Here is a 17,437-nt window from a genome sequence, read left to right as displayed (position 1 = left end):
TTTTAATTAAAAAGAAACAAATAGTGACCTGATTATCTCATATTTATATAACAGACTTCTGACTTGATTCATCTGTTAAATGGATTAATCAACTGCGTCTTAAAATATTCCAAATGGCAGTGCCATTTCAAGCATTCGTAAAATGTCGAATTACATTTAATATTAGTATGAATCAGTCTCTACCTACACACAGAAGGACAAACACAAAAATGATGCCCCTTTTCCCTACAGAGTATTGCATCTAATGTATCAAGGACTATGGAGAGAAATAACAAGTAATGTGCACCCCTACATGTAGCTATGAATAACTTTCTGCACTTAATTTTCTAGAGCACTTAAAATATAAGTTTTTGTTCCTTCAAAGCAACTATGGTAGGCATATATAAAGTAATATCACTAACTCTCCAAATGCTTTGGGTTTTCCTTTAGAACTCTCCCATACGGGCAGCCCGGGTGGCTCGGCAGTTTAGCTCTGCCTTCAAGCCCAGGGCATGATCCTGGAGACCCAGGATCGAGTCCCACGTCGGGCTCCCCGCATGGAGCCTGCTTCTCCCTCTGCCTTTGTGTCTCTGCATCTCTCTCTCTCTGAATAAATAAATAAAATCTTTAAATTAAAAAAAAAAAAAGAACTCTCCCATACACAAGCCACATAAGAAAACTGGCCTCACTAGCCAACTGTTACCCATTTTACTGGGATTAAAAATGGTATTTTCTGGTCTGAACACCTACCTTATTCATCCCCACTTAGCTCTAAATTAATTTTGGTGGCTTCAAAAAAGTAAATCCATCTTTGGTGGAAAGAGCTGTCACTAATGGTATTCAAAGAATATATCATACAGACATTTGAAAATTATCTCAATAATAAAGAGCAGCACTACTGGAATAGGGGGTATAGCCTCTCCAGTTAAAAATGCTTCATTTGGATGTGAAATATGACTAATTTGTTAAAAGTCACATGATGTCAGTTATAATTTATGCATTATATCCCCTCCTTTGAAATATCTAGAAATAAAGAAAATGAAAATAGGTGCTTTTCATAATAAGCAAACCTAAATTTCTAGTTGGGCAATAAAATCGCATTAATTTGCAATTAAATTTAAGATAATATCTTTATTAAATAAAAAAGTTACACTATGATTTTTATACACTGTTGAAAATAATGACCACTTTATTTATCTAAAGCCAGCAGTACTTCCCATTTTTCTCTCATGGTGTTGTAGTTAAGCCTCAATTTAGGTCCAGAAAATAAGTAATAGGGTAGATTTTTCCACATTTCTTTAGATTTATCAACAGGAAAGGAATTTCAGAGCATGAAAATAAAATGAGGCAGAAATAAAAGAACTTTTAAATTTGGCTTAAAATTCTATACTCATATCCACAGAAGTAAATTTCTATTTTAGTAGCCCTCAAAGAGCTGGGGAGAGAAGATTATTACTAATAATAGTAAGTAGCAAATACTTTGGCAAGCATGAACAGAAGCACAAGTGAAGACATTTACAAATACATTTGTAACATCTCTTTGATGTGGTCTGAGCTATAAATCAGAATGAAAGCAATACGGTTATTTGATTGCAGATTCTGGTGGGGATTAACAACGTGGCCAATACATCATGAAAAAAAAAATCAAGCAAAGCAGCGCGGGAGTACACAGGAAAAAACCATCAATTCGAGAACATTATCTCTTTTTGTTTGGAAAAAAAAAAAAGGGTTCCCTGAAGCCTGGAAAGTATTTTTCAGTGGACGTGCTTCTATTCGGTTATCAGGGGAGGACTTAACGCAGACTCGGGCCAGTCATACACATCCGGCAGCAGGGAATCGTATTCACTTCGCCATATTCTTTCTCTAATGTATTTGGCCTTGTCCTCAGGTTCCGGGTACCGGAAAGCCATTTTGTTAGCATACAGGTACTCTGTGACCTGAAAAATAGGTAAGATTACTGTGCAGGCTCTGAGTATTAACCTGAGGGGGGAAAGTACTGTTAAAACACAGAAAAATGAATTTAGAAGAATGACATTTTTCTTTTTTCAAAATAAGTAACATTACTTCGACTCATTTCAAAACATTTGCAAACTACTAAGGGCTTGAAAGATGAAATAAAAATCATCTGTAATCTCACCATAAATTTGACGTGTTTTCAAGTCATTCCCCCCATTACTGGCATTCCCCCTTAATACTTCAATCCAACAAGCAATTAAAAATGACTTTTTGTCCTAGGGACTCAACCTTACTATATTTTGTGATGAAAATGTGTTTCAATTATTTTCTAGCCTATTCTAAGAAACATATTTGTACCCACAGAAAAAGCTGGGGCAAAGCATGAGGCCGGAGAAGCTCACTGGCTGTGGGATGGGGTAGGGGACAGAAAACAAAGCACTCCTAGTCTCCTGAACCCTCGGTCTTAAAAGGAAAGCCTTAAGCCAATGAAGGAGCAAATTCTCTACCCTGCAGAAGGGAGGGGAGACGTGACCCTGGGGCTACACTCCAGTACCAACCCCTAAGCACAGGTATCTCCTTCTATTTCATATGACCTCTTACCTGGACACACTGGTAATCTCTTAACTGGCTGATACGGTCCAAAATCTGTCCCACATGTAATATCATTCTATAAATTCTAAAGCTGAGCTCTATTCGTCCTACTTCTGGGCTCTAAAATCCTCAGCTATTTTGCAACAATAAGGTATTCATTCAGACTCCTTAGCCTGACATTTGTCCATCTGTACAATGTGGCCTTAAGAAAACTTTCAAATCCTGTCTTATGCCATTTGCCCACCTATACTTTAGATTCCAGTTCAACTGAACTGGCTGTTATTTAAAGATTTTATTTTAAAGTCATCTTTCTACCCAATGTGGGGCTCGAATTCACAACCCCAAGATCAAGAGTCACATACTCCATTGATTGAGCCAGCCAGGTGCCCCTGGGTTGGCTGTTATTCTTTCTTTTCTTTTCCATTTTTTAAAAAAATATTATTTATTTGAGAGAGAGAAAGCACGCAAGCACAAGTGGAGGCAGAGGGAGAGGGCGATCATCTCAAGCAGACTCCCTGCTGAGTCTGTGCCTAATGCAGGGCTTGATCTTACGACCTAAGCTGAAATTAAGAGCCAGACGTTCAACTGACTGAGGACTCAGGCACCCCTGGCTGTTATTTCTTAAACATATCATATCTTACTCCTAATCTTTGTTTAGTTTACAAGTATTAAAATAATGCAACAATAACATTTATTGTTATTGTTATTGTCAAAGGGGTAAAAATTTTATGATCATCAATATACAGTTGAAAATGTGGTTGATTAAAAAAAAAGAAAATGTGGTTGATAAATTCTACACTTAATCCTGGTGTTCAAGAAAATCTTAGTAAATTAGGGATTAAGATTACTTCTTAAAAAGATAAAAGAATATTTATTTCAACCAAAAGCTAGTATCATATTTAGTATTAAAATACAAGGATGCCCTCTGATCAACTAAGTTGCTTAAAACTGCTCTTATGGGAGAAAAAAAGGAATACATAGTAAATGAAGAAACAACTCACTCGCAAATGATTCAAAACTCAAAATTCCAAAACAGTTCATTAAGAAACTATTAAGAGAGTTAAGATTGCTCCATTAGTTGAGCTACTTATCAAGTAAATTCATAAAAATTAATACCTTCCCTATATGCCATAACTAGCAAAGAAATAAGTATGAGGAGAAAAATCTTCATTTATTATAAAGAACAAAACATTTTAAATTCTAGGAAAATAAGCATTAAGCAACATACTACATTTAGAGAGGAAAACAACAAAATTATATTGAAAGACTTAAAAAGAAGAAACAGACTGTGCTGAGTGGGAAGAGGTACCGATGGGGAGGGAAGAGCCAGTACCAAAGACTCAATTTCACTGATTTAATTTGTAAGTTTGATGGTTTTCTACACAGACGCAGGGTTTTTTTTTAAATTAAAAAAACTGGTAAAAAAAATTCATCCAAAAGAATGCAGTTTAAACAGATAATACTGAAAACTATATTGATGAGAAGGATATAGTATCTAATAATACACATTATACATACCACAGTAATAATTATTTTTTTAAGATTTTATTTTTAAGTAATCTCTATACCCAACTCACAATCCTTAGGTTGAGTCACATGCTCCACTGACTGGGCTAGCCAGGTGCCCTACATACCACAATATTTTTAATGGTGCCTAATAATAGGCCAATATGGTTAGGAACAGACTCTCAGTGACAGATTTGAGGACTTTATGTTAGTAAAAGGAGCATTCTCAATCAATTGGTGCTGGGGCAACTGGTTAACTATTCAGAAAACAATGTTTCTCGGCCTCACACATCTTATTCTAAAAAAACCTTAGGGATTTTTTTTTTTAAATTTGTATTTATTTATGATAGTCACAGAGAGAGAGAGAGAGGCAGAGACACAGGCAGAGGGAGAAGCAGGCTCCATGCACTGGGAGCCCGACGTGGGATTCGATCCCGGGTCTCCAGGATCGTGCCCTGGGCCAAAGGCAGGCGCCAAACCGCTGCGCCACCCAGGGATCCCAAAACCTTAGGGATTAAAAGGTTTTATGTTATTAAAAAACAAAGGTAGATATTTATATGATTTTTGGAGTGGGAGAAGGCATTAACATTCATAAAAGGTGAGGAAACAAGCCATAGAGTAAAGAGATTATTCCATAAAAAAAGCTCTTGAAACGTGACATTCCACAGTGTTAAATTTCCACAAGTCAAAATAAATGGCAAATGCATAAACACCTGCACTACAGCAAATAGAAATCATGATGCTCAAAATATAAAGGGCTTTTTTAAGCCAACATTAGAAAGAAAACAACCAATATAAAAACAAGCAAAGGTCATGAACAGGCAGTTCACAGAATATGATTATTTTTTTAATTTGATTTTTAAAAAAGACTTATTTATTGGTGAGAGAGAGAAAAGCACGAGGGGGTGGGGGGCAGAGCGGGGGAGAAGCCAATTCTCCACTGAGCAGGGAAACTGATGCGGAGCTTGATCCCAGGACCCTGAGATCATGACCTGACCCAAAGGCAGACACCCAACTGACTGAGCCACCTGGGTTCCCTATTTTATTTTTTATAATTGTTTAATTAAGCAAAAAACTCAATCTCACTAATAAATGCTTTAGATAAAAATGAAGACATAATCCTCCACTCACTAAATATGTAAGATTTAAACAATAACGCTCAGTATCGGCATCACTGATACTGCAATATAAATCGATACTTTTTTCCTTAAGAAATATGATGGTAATCTGTATCAGAAGCCTCGGCACGTTAATACTTTTTGTTCTTTTGATTAGACATTTATCTTAAGAAAAAACAATCATAAATGTACACAAAGACTTAAATAAGGATGTTTACTACAATATTATTTCTAACAACAACAAAATATGCTTAAAGTCCAAAAATACAGAAATGGTTAAACGAATTATGATGCCTAACAAAGAGAAGATTATGCTGCATTAATGATCATACGGGAGAACTGCTATTTATTTACCCAGGGAAAGGCTTACAGTGTACTCAGTGGAGAAAGAGCAGGGAGAAACCATCCTAAAGATAGGCACCGGTGGCTGCAGGTGCTGCAGACGTATGCATGCATTGGGGAAGGAAAAGGACTAGAAGGCAACAAATCCCAAATAATAATGTGGGTTATGGGGCACCTGGGTGGCTCAGTCGGTTAAGCGCCCGGCTCGTGACTTTGGCTCAGGTCATAACCTTGGGGTCCTGAGATGGAGCCCGCGTCAGACTCCACGCTCCGTGACGCACGGGCTTGAGAATTCTCCCTCCCTTTCCCTCTGCCCCACCTCCCACTCTCTCTCGCTCTCAAATAAATAGATCTTTTAAAAAAATAATGTGGGTTATATTCTGGTATTTAGAAAATGAGTGATCTAAAATTTCTTCTTTGTATCCTTGAAATGTTTCAAACTTTTCTCTAGTAAACTTATGCTACTTGCTTAAGAAAACATTATTAAAATCTTTGTGAACAGGTATAAATTATACTTACTTTAATAGCAATGTTAATAGAAACTTCCTGAATATCAGCAAGTGGTGGGTAAAGTCTCCCTTGAGCTAGCTCTTTATCTGTCAATTGATTTGCCAGTGCCTGAAGAGAAAAACAGCATTTTATTTTTACCTTGTCTAAATAACACAGAATAAGGACATAATAAGATGGAAAAGTGGTTTGGGGAGCAGAAAATAATACGAGTAACATAATTCTTCTTATTTTTAGCAGGAATATATATACTTAAAGTGCTGCAGAAATTAAAACTGTTCACTGCTAAACAATAAACAACTGGATTGAAAAGTTTATTGACATATTCTACTTAATACATACAAAGTTTGGAATAATTACATCAGCTACTATGAAAATAGACATTAAAATCTGTTATTAAAAAATGTGAGTTCTTCAAAACTCACACTGTAGTCCTGCACTGCAATAGGCCAGTACACTGCAAATAAACCAGTTTGTGTCTATTAAAAAAATGAAGGTGTCACCTTTGGTCTATGCTGTCATGATACGTTACCTTCAGACACATATATAACAGGTACGGTAGGTGTTATACATATGAAAGGATTCACAGCTTACAATCAAAATTTGAAAAATCATGATGAAAATTAATCTTATGCAAAAGTAGACGGTCAAATCAGAAAAGCCAGAGATGAATAGCTTCCTTTCCATTCATAAGGCAGATCTAATCCATTTTCTCTCTCTGCTTTTAACTAAGATCTATTCATCTTTATAATCCATCCTTTATAAAAGAGTCGAAAAAGATTTAAAACACTTACCTTTGCAGCTTCTAGGAAAACATGGTCACTAATATGCCGGGTGTTACAGAGAATAACAGCTAAAGCCACGCCTAGAAAACATTTTAAATGTTTAGTGAGGTCTTTTTTTTCAAATTGTGAAAGGAACCGAATAAATACCCAGACTTATAGCCAGTTAATGGGAACCACTACCCCGACAGCTCCCCCCACCCAAGCAGCCAAGACACAACAGAAATCAGAGAGTTAAAATCAAACAATTTACTTTGTTAAAATCAAATAACGTCTTTTAACTGTTACGACACTTATCTGCTAGACAGAGATATCAAACGGCTTTTCTCAATTTAGTTTTTATAATTAGCAAAATTACAAGTGCATACACTTCATCAATACTTGTTACAAGAAACATCAACTCCGGGCCCACCCCTAATCCTTCCAGTCTTGCTCATTTTTGTGTTCCTCTCTCCCACAGTGGACCGGCTTGCACACGGTTCTCCCGACTGACTTCCGAGTCTCAGAAGCCAACGGCTCCTTCCTGCAGGAGGAAGTGCGTGGCTCTGGTCCACGCTTCCCGCCTCCCCCCAGGCCTCCCCCCTCGTCTACACAGAGCACCGCCACCCAGCTTCCTCTGAAGGCTACTCAGAGCGCGGCTGTTGCCAACGCCGGGTTGCGGGCATCTCTTCTCTTCTGCGTGACTTGGGTTTCCCTGATCTCATTTTAGTTTTTCAGCCCTTGAAATTAGCTCACGCCAGCTCATCCAGCATCTCCGGCACATCCCGCACGCGCCTCCTTCATCCTCCAGAAGAGACGTCCGTGCCGCTCTGTGGTGGCCACGCTCCGTCCCAGACTGTCCCAGGTCGGAGCGGTCATCCTGGACAATCTCTCCCCTTTAGGCAGCTTGCCTGGGTTTCTTCGGAGTTCACTTCTAGATCCCACTTCCTCCCAGTGTTTGGTTAGTCCCCATTTGGGGCAGGACATGTTTTCCTACAGTTTTCTGAGGATGCTCCCCGGCACTCCTCCCCCTGCCCCACTGCCTTTTTTTTTTTTAAATTACTTTCCACCTATTCGATCATTTGTTTGGGTTTAGAGTTCTAGCTTGGAAATAATTTCCCTTTAGAGCCGTGAGGCGCTCCTCCAATACCTTCTGGCCGCCAGTGTTGTTGGTGAGCAATCAGTGCCAGCTGGATTCTAGACCCTTCCTGGTGATTATCCTCTTGATGCACCTCTGGAAGTATCAGGATCCTTCCTGAATGTTCCGCAGTTTCCCAGTCATGTGCGTTGAGGTGCAGGACTTTTCCACACCGTGTCTGGCACTCAGGGGGAGGCCCTTCCTACCCGGGAACCTGGGTCCTTCAGTTTGGGTAAAGGTTCACGAAATCACTTGTCATTTTCTTTCCTCCACTCATCTGTTCTCTCGCTCTACAAGGCTGTTTTCTGATACTGTACTTCCTGGACCAGCCTTCTCATTTTCTTCTGCTTTTCAGCCCTCATTCTTTGCTCGATTTCTAGGTGACTTCCTCAGCTTTTAAAAAAATAATCCTTCTGTTCTCAAACTTTTTATTTTCAAGAGCTCATTTTTGTTCTCTAATTTTTTAAACAAAATTTTTGTCTTCATGTGGATATTGATAGTTTTTAAACTTTCCTTCTCCCCACCTAATCCCTGCTTCTTTCTAAGCAGCTTTTTACTTCTTGTCTATTTTCATCTCTTTTGTGAAATAAATTGTTCATGTTAGGAGACTTTCCTTAGCTGACCAGTAATTTTTAAGTGTTTCTCATATGTAAGGGTTAGGAACTAGAAGGATCACTGGTAGCCATGAGCACGATTATAGGGCTTGCCCACCTGAGCATCACTGTGGTGATTTGGCTTTTAATCACCCTCCTTTCTGGCATCTCCTTCCTCAACTGTGTCCAGTGTCCTCTGGTCTAGAAATTCTCAGTTTTGCACTATTCAATCTTTAGCCAGAGCGAAGCAATACAGTTATCCAGTTAATCATGGACAAGAAGAAAATCGGGTAATAGATTCCTTATTTCAATCTAGCCTCTAGATAATATATGTATTTCAGAAAGTAGAGCATCTGTTCCATCTACAGTTTATATAGTTGCTTAAATGTTTGGAGCAAAATCTATGGTCTTAGGTTTGTCTTATCTCTTCCATGTTCTTTCTTTTCCTCTCCATTCTTGACTTTTGGATTTTTTTTTAATCATTTCCTTTCTTCCCCTAACATTCTCTTACCATAGTTAGGAAGTTTTTCTGGTCTTCCAGTGGTTATCCTAAATTTATAACAAGCACCCTTATGAAAATTCCATGGCAATCTCTCTAATTTGCCCTTCCACCAGACAATGCCTCCACCACCCTCATAACAGTTTCACTCTACTTATAAGTTATTGTACTTGATCCTTTCAAGGAAATCTTTTTGCCTTGGCTGCATTCATAGTTTTCTCTTTGTTGTTATTTGCTAGAGTCTCACAACGATGTTCCTGGATGCGGCCTTCTTTTATTTATCCCTCGTGGGTTTTACTGAGCTTCTGAATATTGTGTACTGACATCATCATCAGGTTCTAAGAAATTCTCAGCCACGAAGTGTACAAATACTGCCTCTGCTTCATTCTCATGCTATCTTCTGGGACTACACACAGTGTATCAATTAAAGGTATATATCTGCTTTCCTATATTTTTCTCTTGCTTTGGTCTCTGGATCATTTCTTCTGACCTATCTTACAGTTTCATTCTCTTCAGTCTAATCTGCACTGGGCCTCATTCACTGAGTTCTTGAATTTATTTTAGTTTTTCAATTCTAGAACTTAGTGTTACTTGGTTGAATTTTTCAAGCTTCGATTTTATCTCCATAAACACAATAGGCATACTGATTTCATAATACCTGTTTGATATCTAGAATTCCAGAGTTTTCTTGTTGTTTCTGGCACTGTCTTGTCTTTTATGTGCATCTTTATCTTTTATTTTTTAACTGGGGGTATATTTTAAAATTTGGGAAAGTAACCTGAAGACAAGGATAGTGTTACCTTGTGCCACAGAAGATTTCATTTCTATTTGCTTCTGGCCTGGCCCTGTGGATGCTGGTAGGCCAAGACAAAGATCTGAGGCTTTCCAGGTCACCATGTGATAGTGCAAACTATACCCATATTCCAAGGTACAGCCTTTAGCACTTCAGCCCCATCAGTGGTTCACTAGAACCCCATTCCTGGCAGATGCCAGACTCTAATGCTTGCCCTCCCTCCATGAAAAGCACCGCTTTGCTGTGCAGCCACTCCTTGCCGACGAGAGAACGCCTCCAGTGCAAAACTTCACGTGCTGGTTTTCTGAGCTCTAGTTCTCTCCCCAACCTTGAGCCAGAACTCTTGAGTATTTCATTAGTCAGTATCTTTTTAGCCTTTGGCCCTTTCAAGGTCTGATTTTTGTTGTTATTTTATCCAGTTAAAATTGCTGGACCAAGTAATTCAAACATCATAGGAGCCTTACATTTTTTTATAAACAGAGTTTTGGCCTCCTGCTTTCCAGTCCACTTTTACCTCTACATCAAGTCATTTATGTATCTATATTTATAGATAATGGTGCCGATAATGGTTAACAGTAAAGTTAGGACTTTGTAGTATTGTATAAAAATCATCAATTGCCAAATTCCTTATTAGTCAAGTAAGACACAGAAAATGACATTGTTAAATTCAGCGGATAGGTATTCGTTTCCTTGCTATTATGCTTTTCTGCCACAGAAATACTGCTGGGTAGAACAGATTGATTTTGAACATTGTCAAGTTCTAGAAAGAGATCACTGGTGATGGGGAAGTTTCTATAATAGACAGTAGGTCTCAAGAGATGAGCAGCATAGACTTCTAGACATAAAATAGCTACGGGGAGAAAAATTCGTAACAAAAGCACTGGGATATTCACAGGCTAAAAGTCTTCTTTACTTTTTTTTTTATTATAATGTTTATTTTTTTCTTCTTTGACAACAGTAATAGCATGCTTGCTTGATGCTAGCCTACATCCACTAAAAATCTACCATAAAAGACATGAAATCTTAGCACCTACAGTCAACTCATCAGGGAGAAGCCCACAAGGAGAAAGACAAAGGAAATTCAGGTCGATTCCCTATTTTACTCAAAAATGAATGAACTAAGGATCACCAGAAAAAACTTTTTTTAAAGATTTTATTTATTTATTCACGAGAGACACACAGAGAGGCAGAGACACAGGCAGAGGGAGAAGCAGGCTCTGTGCAGGGAGCCCGACATGGGACTTGATCCCAGGACCCCGGGATCATGCCCTGAGCCCGAAGGCAGGCGCCAAACTGCTGAGCCACCCGGGTGTCCCAGGATCACCAGAAATTTATAGAAAATGAACAGCACAAAGGAAGAAATATTTAAAAGAATCTTAGCTCTCAGAAGAAATTCAAAAGGATCCTGAAGTCTTAAAAAAAAAAAAAAAAAAAAAAGTGGCTATAAAAAAAAGTGATTTTAGGATAAGATAAAGGTATTAGGAATAAAAAATATTTGAACCTACTGAACTAATGATATGGGATATTAAGCAAATGTTAATTTCATATATATGACACCAGTATTATAGTTATGTTTAATTTTAAAAATTACTTGTTCAGAGATACATACTGCAGTAGTTACGAATGGAATTATATGATGTCTCTGATTTGCTTTAAAATAACCCAGTGAGGAAAGAATGGGTAAGAAAATATAGTTACATGTTGGTAACTGCTGAAATGTGGGTGACTTGAACATGGGATTTCATTCTTCTCTCTGCTTTTGTGTTTGAAATTTTTATAATAAAAAAATACTTTTTTTGCTGTTGTTTTAAATTTTCAGTTTTAAGTAGGCTCCACGCCCAACATGGGGCTTGAACTCATGACCCTGAGATCAAGAGTTACATGTTCTATGGACTGAGTCAGCCAGATGCCCCATAAGAAAAGACTTTTGAAATGAGCAATAAGAGTGCTGAAAACCAGAACAGATGAATGAATGAATGAATGCCATAGAGCTCCTTCATGTTACAGAATTAAAAAGGCAGACACGGAAATGTGAAATAAAATTTACAATAGAGGTATTTGATCATGGTCTAACACAAGTTCCATAAGAGAAAAAAAAGAAATAATGGAAGGAAAGAAATGAGAAAGAAAAAAGAATTTAAAAAATCCTTTGGAAAAGAAAATATAGTGAACTGGCCCTACATGGATATGCACAATAAATGAAAATAAGCCCAAATCTGGATGCATCCTAGTAACCTTTCAGAACTCTGAAGATAAAGAGAAAATTTTAAGTATTTTTAGGGAGAAAAAGCTAGTATGTATAAAGAAATGAGAATCTCAATGACATCAGATTTCTTACAGCAACATAAAATGGAGAAATATATTCAAAGATCTGAGGGAATGGGCTTTCCAGGTACACATCTCTAACTAACCAAACTACCACGTGAGGAGAAGACAAAGACATTTTTAAGATAAGTAAAAATTCAGAAAGTTTTCTTCCATGCTTAATAAAAACATTTATTCAAAAGATGTACTTCAGAAAAATGAGACCAAGACGGAGGGGAATAGCACCGGGACAGAAATAGCACGTGAGAGAGACAACGGCAGTTGGGACACGAGAGTCAGTCGGCTGAGGGGGGCGCCTGCGGGGCTCAGTCAGGGAAGCCCAGAAGTTCCAGTTCAAGTCATGACCTCGGGTTGTGAGACGGAGCAGCAGGGTCCCCATGCAGCAGGGAGTCGGCTTGGGATTTGCTCCCTCGGCCCCTCCCCGCACTTGCTCTTGCTCTCTTTCTCTCATAAATAGATAAATCTTAAAAAAAAAAAAAAAAAAAAAAAAAGTCTGCTGTGGGGTAGGACCCAGAAGTGAGGAAAGTCAGCAGGAAATTAAAGAGTCACTATACCTGATACTTGAAAGATTTTTACTTTGAGTTTCAAAAATTTTGTAATCTAGAACTACATATTCTACTATATTTATAAAATTATACTCTTGTTTAGACGTAAATAATATATAATCATGTAATTTGAGAATCAATCTGTAGACAAAGCACAGAAAATAACAACAAAATGTGCATGTCTAAAAAACCTCTGTGCAATGTAGAAATGTTAATTAGCCAAAATTGAGGGATGGAATTAAGAGCAGATAAACCTAAATACGAGACTTTCAACAGTAGGAAGCTAATAAAAACTGTCATTAGTTGCTACTGAAAGCTTTTTAGATACGTTATATAAAAATAAACTACTAGAAAAACTAAAAACAGTAACACAAACTGAGAGGTAGAGGAAGCAAGGTATTAGGAGGTAGGTGTTCACTACTATATTTAACAGTGGGGAGTGCACATACATGGTCTATAGCTGGAATCAGGGTTAAGGTAGGGGGCAGCCTGGGTGGCTCAGCAGTTTAGCGCTGCCTTTGGCCCAGGGCGTGATCCTGGAGACCCGGGACTGAGTCCCATGTTGGGCTCCCTGCATGGAGCCTGCTTCTCCCTCTGTGTCTCTGCCTCTCTCTCTCTCTCTCTCTGTCTCTCATTAATAAATAAATTTTAAAAAATCTTAAAAAAAAAAAGATAAGGGAGGATAACTGTATCAGTCATGATGGTAGTAAACCGTCAGAAACACTCAAAGCAAACAACCGACAGTGTTTATAGCTGAAAAGTACAATAAGAAGGTACCCAGGGGACACTGGGCTGTTTCCATAGCTTGGCTACTGTAGGCAATGCTGCTGTGAACACCAGGAGCATGTATCCCTTTGAATTAGTATTTTGCATTCCTTGGGTAAATACCGAGTAGCGCAATTGCTGTATCACAGGTAGCCCTATTTTTAACCTTTTGAGGAACCTCCATACTGTGTCCACAGTGGCTGCACCAGTTTGCATCCCCACCCGCCTGCCCACCGCAGTGCGAGAGGGCTCCCCTTTCTCCACATCCTCTCCAACACCTGCTGTTTCTTGTGTTGTTGATCTTAGCCGTTCTGATAGCTGTAAGGGATTATCTCATTGTAGTTGTGACTTCTATTTCCCTGATGATTTCGTGAAGTATTTTAACATAATTAGCCATTAATTTTTAACATAAGTAATACTGGCATTTACCTGGAAAAATATACACATTGTTTCCTTGGCCTGGTGTAAAGAGCTGCCCATCACTGAGTTTCACTGGCTCAAATGGACTGCCACTGGCAAACAAACATCTTCCCTGTTAAGAAATGAAATAATCTTAATTTGTAACTACTTGGACTTAATGTGCATCAAAACAAAATTAAATCCTGTACTAAATCACACCAATATATTACTTGTCAATAGGCATAACTTACTACATAACTTAATCTTTCCATTAAAATTCTTATCATAATGAATTTTTATGCATAGCATACATTCACATAAAGTTGAAAACTATCTATTAATAAACTAAAAAACCCTGACGTTTCTATTTCCTTGAAAAGTTTAAAGTATAAATGGGCCAACAGATAACATCCCAAATAATATAAATCATGTGTGAATGAAGGGGAGCACATCAACAATTAGACTGAACACTGACTGTACATCTGCTATTTTTGGCTCCGTACCAGGTACTCTGCGTCAGCTCAGTTTAGTGTGCATAAAAAGCCTTATGCGATTATCATCTTCATTTCACAGACAAATAAAAAAAAGGGGATCCCTGGGTGGCTCAGCAGTTTAGCGCCTGCCTTCAGCCCAGGGCGTGATCCTGGAGTCCCGGGATTGAGTCCCACATCGGGCTCCCTGCATGGAGCCTGCTTCTCCCTCTGCCTGTGTCTCTGCCTCGCTTTCTGTGTGTCTCTCATGAATAAATAAATAAAATATTAAAAAAAGAATCAGAAAACTACTGCTTAGATTTCCAAATACTTTGTAAAATTCACACATTACAATTGTAGCAGTTAAACTTGAATCCAGATTTTTTTTTTAATTATTCCGAAGACCATGGTCTATTATGCTAAAGTAGGACTAGAGTAAGTCATATATTTTATTTCTGTTTTTTGAAGATTATTTATTTATTTGAGAGAAAGCCTCTCTGTGCACAGGGGAGGGGCAGAGGGAAAGGGAGAGAGTGTTCCGTGTGGACTGTGCTCTAAGCACAGAGCCCATCTCAGGGCTCTGTCCCACGACCCCGAGGTCATAACCTGAGCCAAAATCAAGAGTTAGTCGCTTGACCAACTGAGCCACCCAGGCACCCCAAAAGTAAGTCATATTTGAGTATCTGGATTAAGAAAGAGATGATTTATAGAAAAATGAATTATCTCCACCCAGTAGGATGGACAAACTGACATGGCAACTGAACATTGGCAATATTCTAAACACAGAATAGTAAGTGCTAAGACAATGCTTTTGTCTTCTCTCTAGATCTAAAAACGTACATTATACCAAGGTTGATTATTCTTTGAAGTAGACCGGACCGTTGGCATTAGTGGATTTAACCAAGAATTTGACCCTTTGGACCATCTGAGGTCTACGATGTATATTATTACTTTTACAAGACATACTTGCAGTTTCAAAATGACACAAAGTGTAGAACCTGTCCAACTATGCTAGTGGTGAGCCCAGGTGGCTATCCTGAAGCTATAATGTCAGGCAGATTTATCATTTTCTCCAGATAGCCATGCTTATTCTCTCTCTGTTCCAAGTATAGCTCTACTTGTGATGAAACTGTGTTTCTTCGAAGATTAAAGTCAGCTCATGGCTAATGCCATATGTTTCAATGATAATGCGCATATTAACAGATTATTTTTGTGATACCACTAATTTTAATAGCTTTATAAAGTGGTTTATACAATATAAACTCTTTATAGGAAAAATGTTACATTCTCATGGTATCAGTAGATTTGGAGATTTAGAAAGATCTTGGACATCTTCTCTAGAATGGCAAGATTCTACAGCAGTTCTTCAGGTTATTTTTTTTTCTTTCATAATCAGCCTACTGTTTAAATGTGGCTAGATCTTAATGATAACCAAGTGTTCTAATTCTGAAGTTCAAGAATTAAAAAAAAGTAATTTTTTCACTAAGCAGCAGAGGGTATTAGAGTAACACCAAGACGTCTCTCTATTGAAAACAGAAGGACACTAAAAATTTAAGAGGTGACTGCAAATACATAATTTATGCCATCATTTTATGTAACACTAAGAAGGAATTTATGTAAAATTGATCTATGATAATGATTTTTTTATCCTTTTTAGGAGATAATACAATATCGAGAAAAAATCTGCATCTTAGAATTGATGGAATACAATATATCAAATTAGTCTCCTTGGAGGATTTTTATTCATTCCAATAATGTACATCTAATTACAACAGTATTTATTCACAAAATACAATTCTTAGATGTTTGGGCAGCCTTCCAGTAATATACAACGACTGCCCAAAACATTTACGTTTTAGATTTCTAAACTGCCAAAGCTCACTGATACACTGAGTATATCTATCAAATAGTCATTGTATAAGACTAAGATTTAATTTGGGGGGCAATACCACTAATTTTAAGTAGGAAACACTAGTAAACAGGATACCATACTTTGGTAAAAAGGTAAGACAGTGTAGTAGAGACTGATTTTTATTTATTTATTTGATATCTAGATGCTTGATTTCAAAGAGAAAGATTTCAATAACTATTAGAAGTTTCAATGATTACTATAACCATAACCACTGGAAACCAATTTAGGAGGATTTCTTTTGACTAAACTGAGTGGCAATATGAAATGAAAGGAATTTGGAGAGAATGTATGTATCAAATTTTTTGGCAGTGATGAGAAAAAAATGCTAAAGACATAAGGAGCATGAATACTAAGTATGGAAAGTTATGAGAAGGTTCTGCTTTGGCCATGATCTAGGCTGTTTCACACCAGTTCTCCCTCTGATAACAATGAGAAAAACTGGATAAAATGCATGAAGAATATCTGTTAAGGAAGCAGTAGTCCTAGGAAGATAGTGAGAGCGTGGGTGTGGGAGATATTCAAGATGCAGAAGAGGAGGAAAACAAGATATGTGAACCCGTATCTCACATGCTGAGAGCCTGCACAACAAAGCTCTCAGGAGTCGCACAATGACAGAGAGAAAAGTAAAGTTCAGGGACTGCTAGGGATGATGGGTGCTAATAAATACCCTCAGAACTTTTGATTCATGCCCAAAAGGGTTACACGCTGGGAGAAGGGGTAAACCACAGAACTCGAGCGGGCACCCCATGGATTGCATCCTGATTACATTACAGTGAGTTGCCCCAGACCAACACCTACCAGAGGGAAAGGGAAAGCCCCTTCACGCAGAGCCTTAAATTACTGCTCAACTGTTCACCCACACCATCTAGCACCCAGTAAGGAAGCAAAAAACAAAAATAAAACTAGACTTACAAAAATATAAGAACTGCATAGCCAAGAGAAAGACAAATATTAGAAGGACTCACAGAGAGTGAGGTATTTGTTGCTATCATACAGTAACTTTATTTATGATTCATGCATGTGAGAAATTAAATGACAAGACAGACTGTTTTAGCAGAGAACCATAAGCTATGCAGAAAGATGAAATACGTATTTTTAAATTACTGTTAAAATTATGAGGTATGATGATACTGTGATTGTATTTTTAAAATAACTCTTAATGTTTGAGAAATATACTGTAATACAATGAAGTGATGTCTTGAGACCGGCTTCAAAATAACCCACGGTGGGTAAGATGT

General features: G+C 37.8%; 1 protein-coding gene across 4 annotated transcripts in view; it reads right to left on the bottom strand.

Moving 5' to 3' along the window:
• Window positions 1-1,090: 1,090 nt before the first annotated feature.
• ME2 (malic enzyme 2) overlaps window positions 1,091-17,437 on the bottom strand; it is a 47,934-nt gene continuing 31,587 nt past the window's right edge. For all 4 annotated transcript variants that reach the window (XM_041739696.1, XM_041739697.1, XM_041739698.1 and 1 more), the window contains 4 exons: window positions 13,848-13,950; window positions 6,794-6,864; window positions 6,012-6,110; window positions 1,091-1,916 (listed from right to left, as the gene is read on the bottom strand). In XM_041739696.1, the coding sequence (XP_041595630.1) occupies window positions 1,749-1,916; window positions 6,012-6,110; window positions 6,794-6,864; window positions 13,848-13,950 (441 nt within the window). In that variant the 3' untranslated portion in view covers window positions 1,091-1,748. The remainder of the gene's footprint in view (window positions 1,917-6,011; window positions 6,111-6,793; window positions 6,865-13,847; window positions 13,951-17,437) is intronic.

Source organism: Vulpes lagopus, chromosome 24, assembly GCF_018345385.1.
Source record: "Vulpes lagopus strain Blue_001 chromosome 24, ASM1834538v1, whole genome shotgun sequence".
Taxonomy (NCBI): Eukaryota; Metazoa; Chordata; class Mammalia; order Carnivora; family Canidae; genus Vulpes; species Vulpes lagopus.
This window is presented reverse-complemented; position numbering and strand designations above follow the sequence as displayed.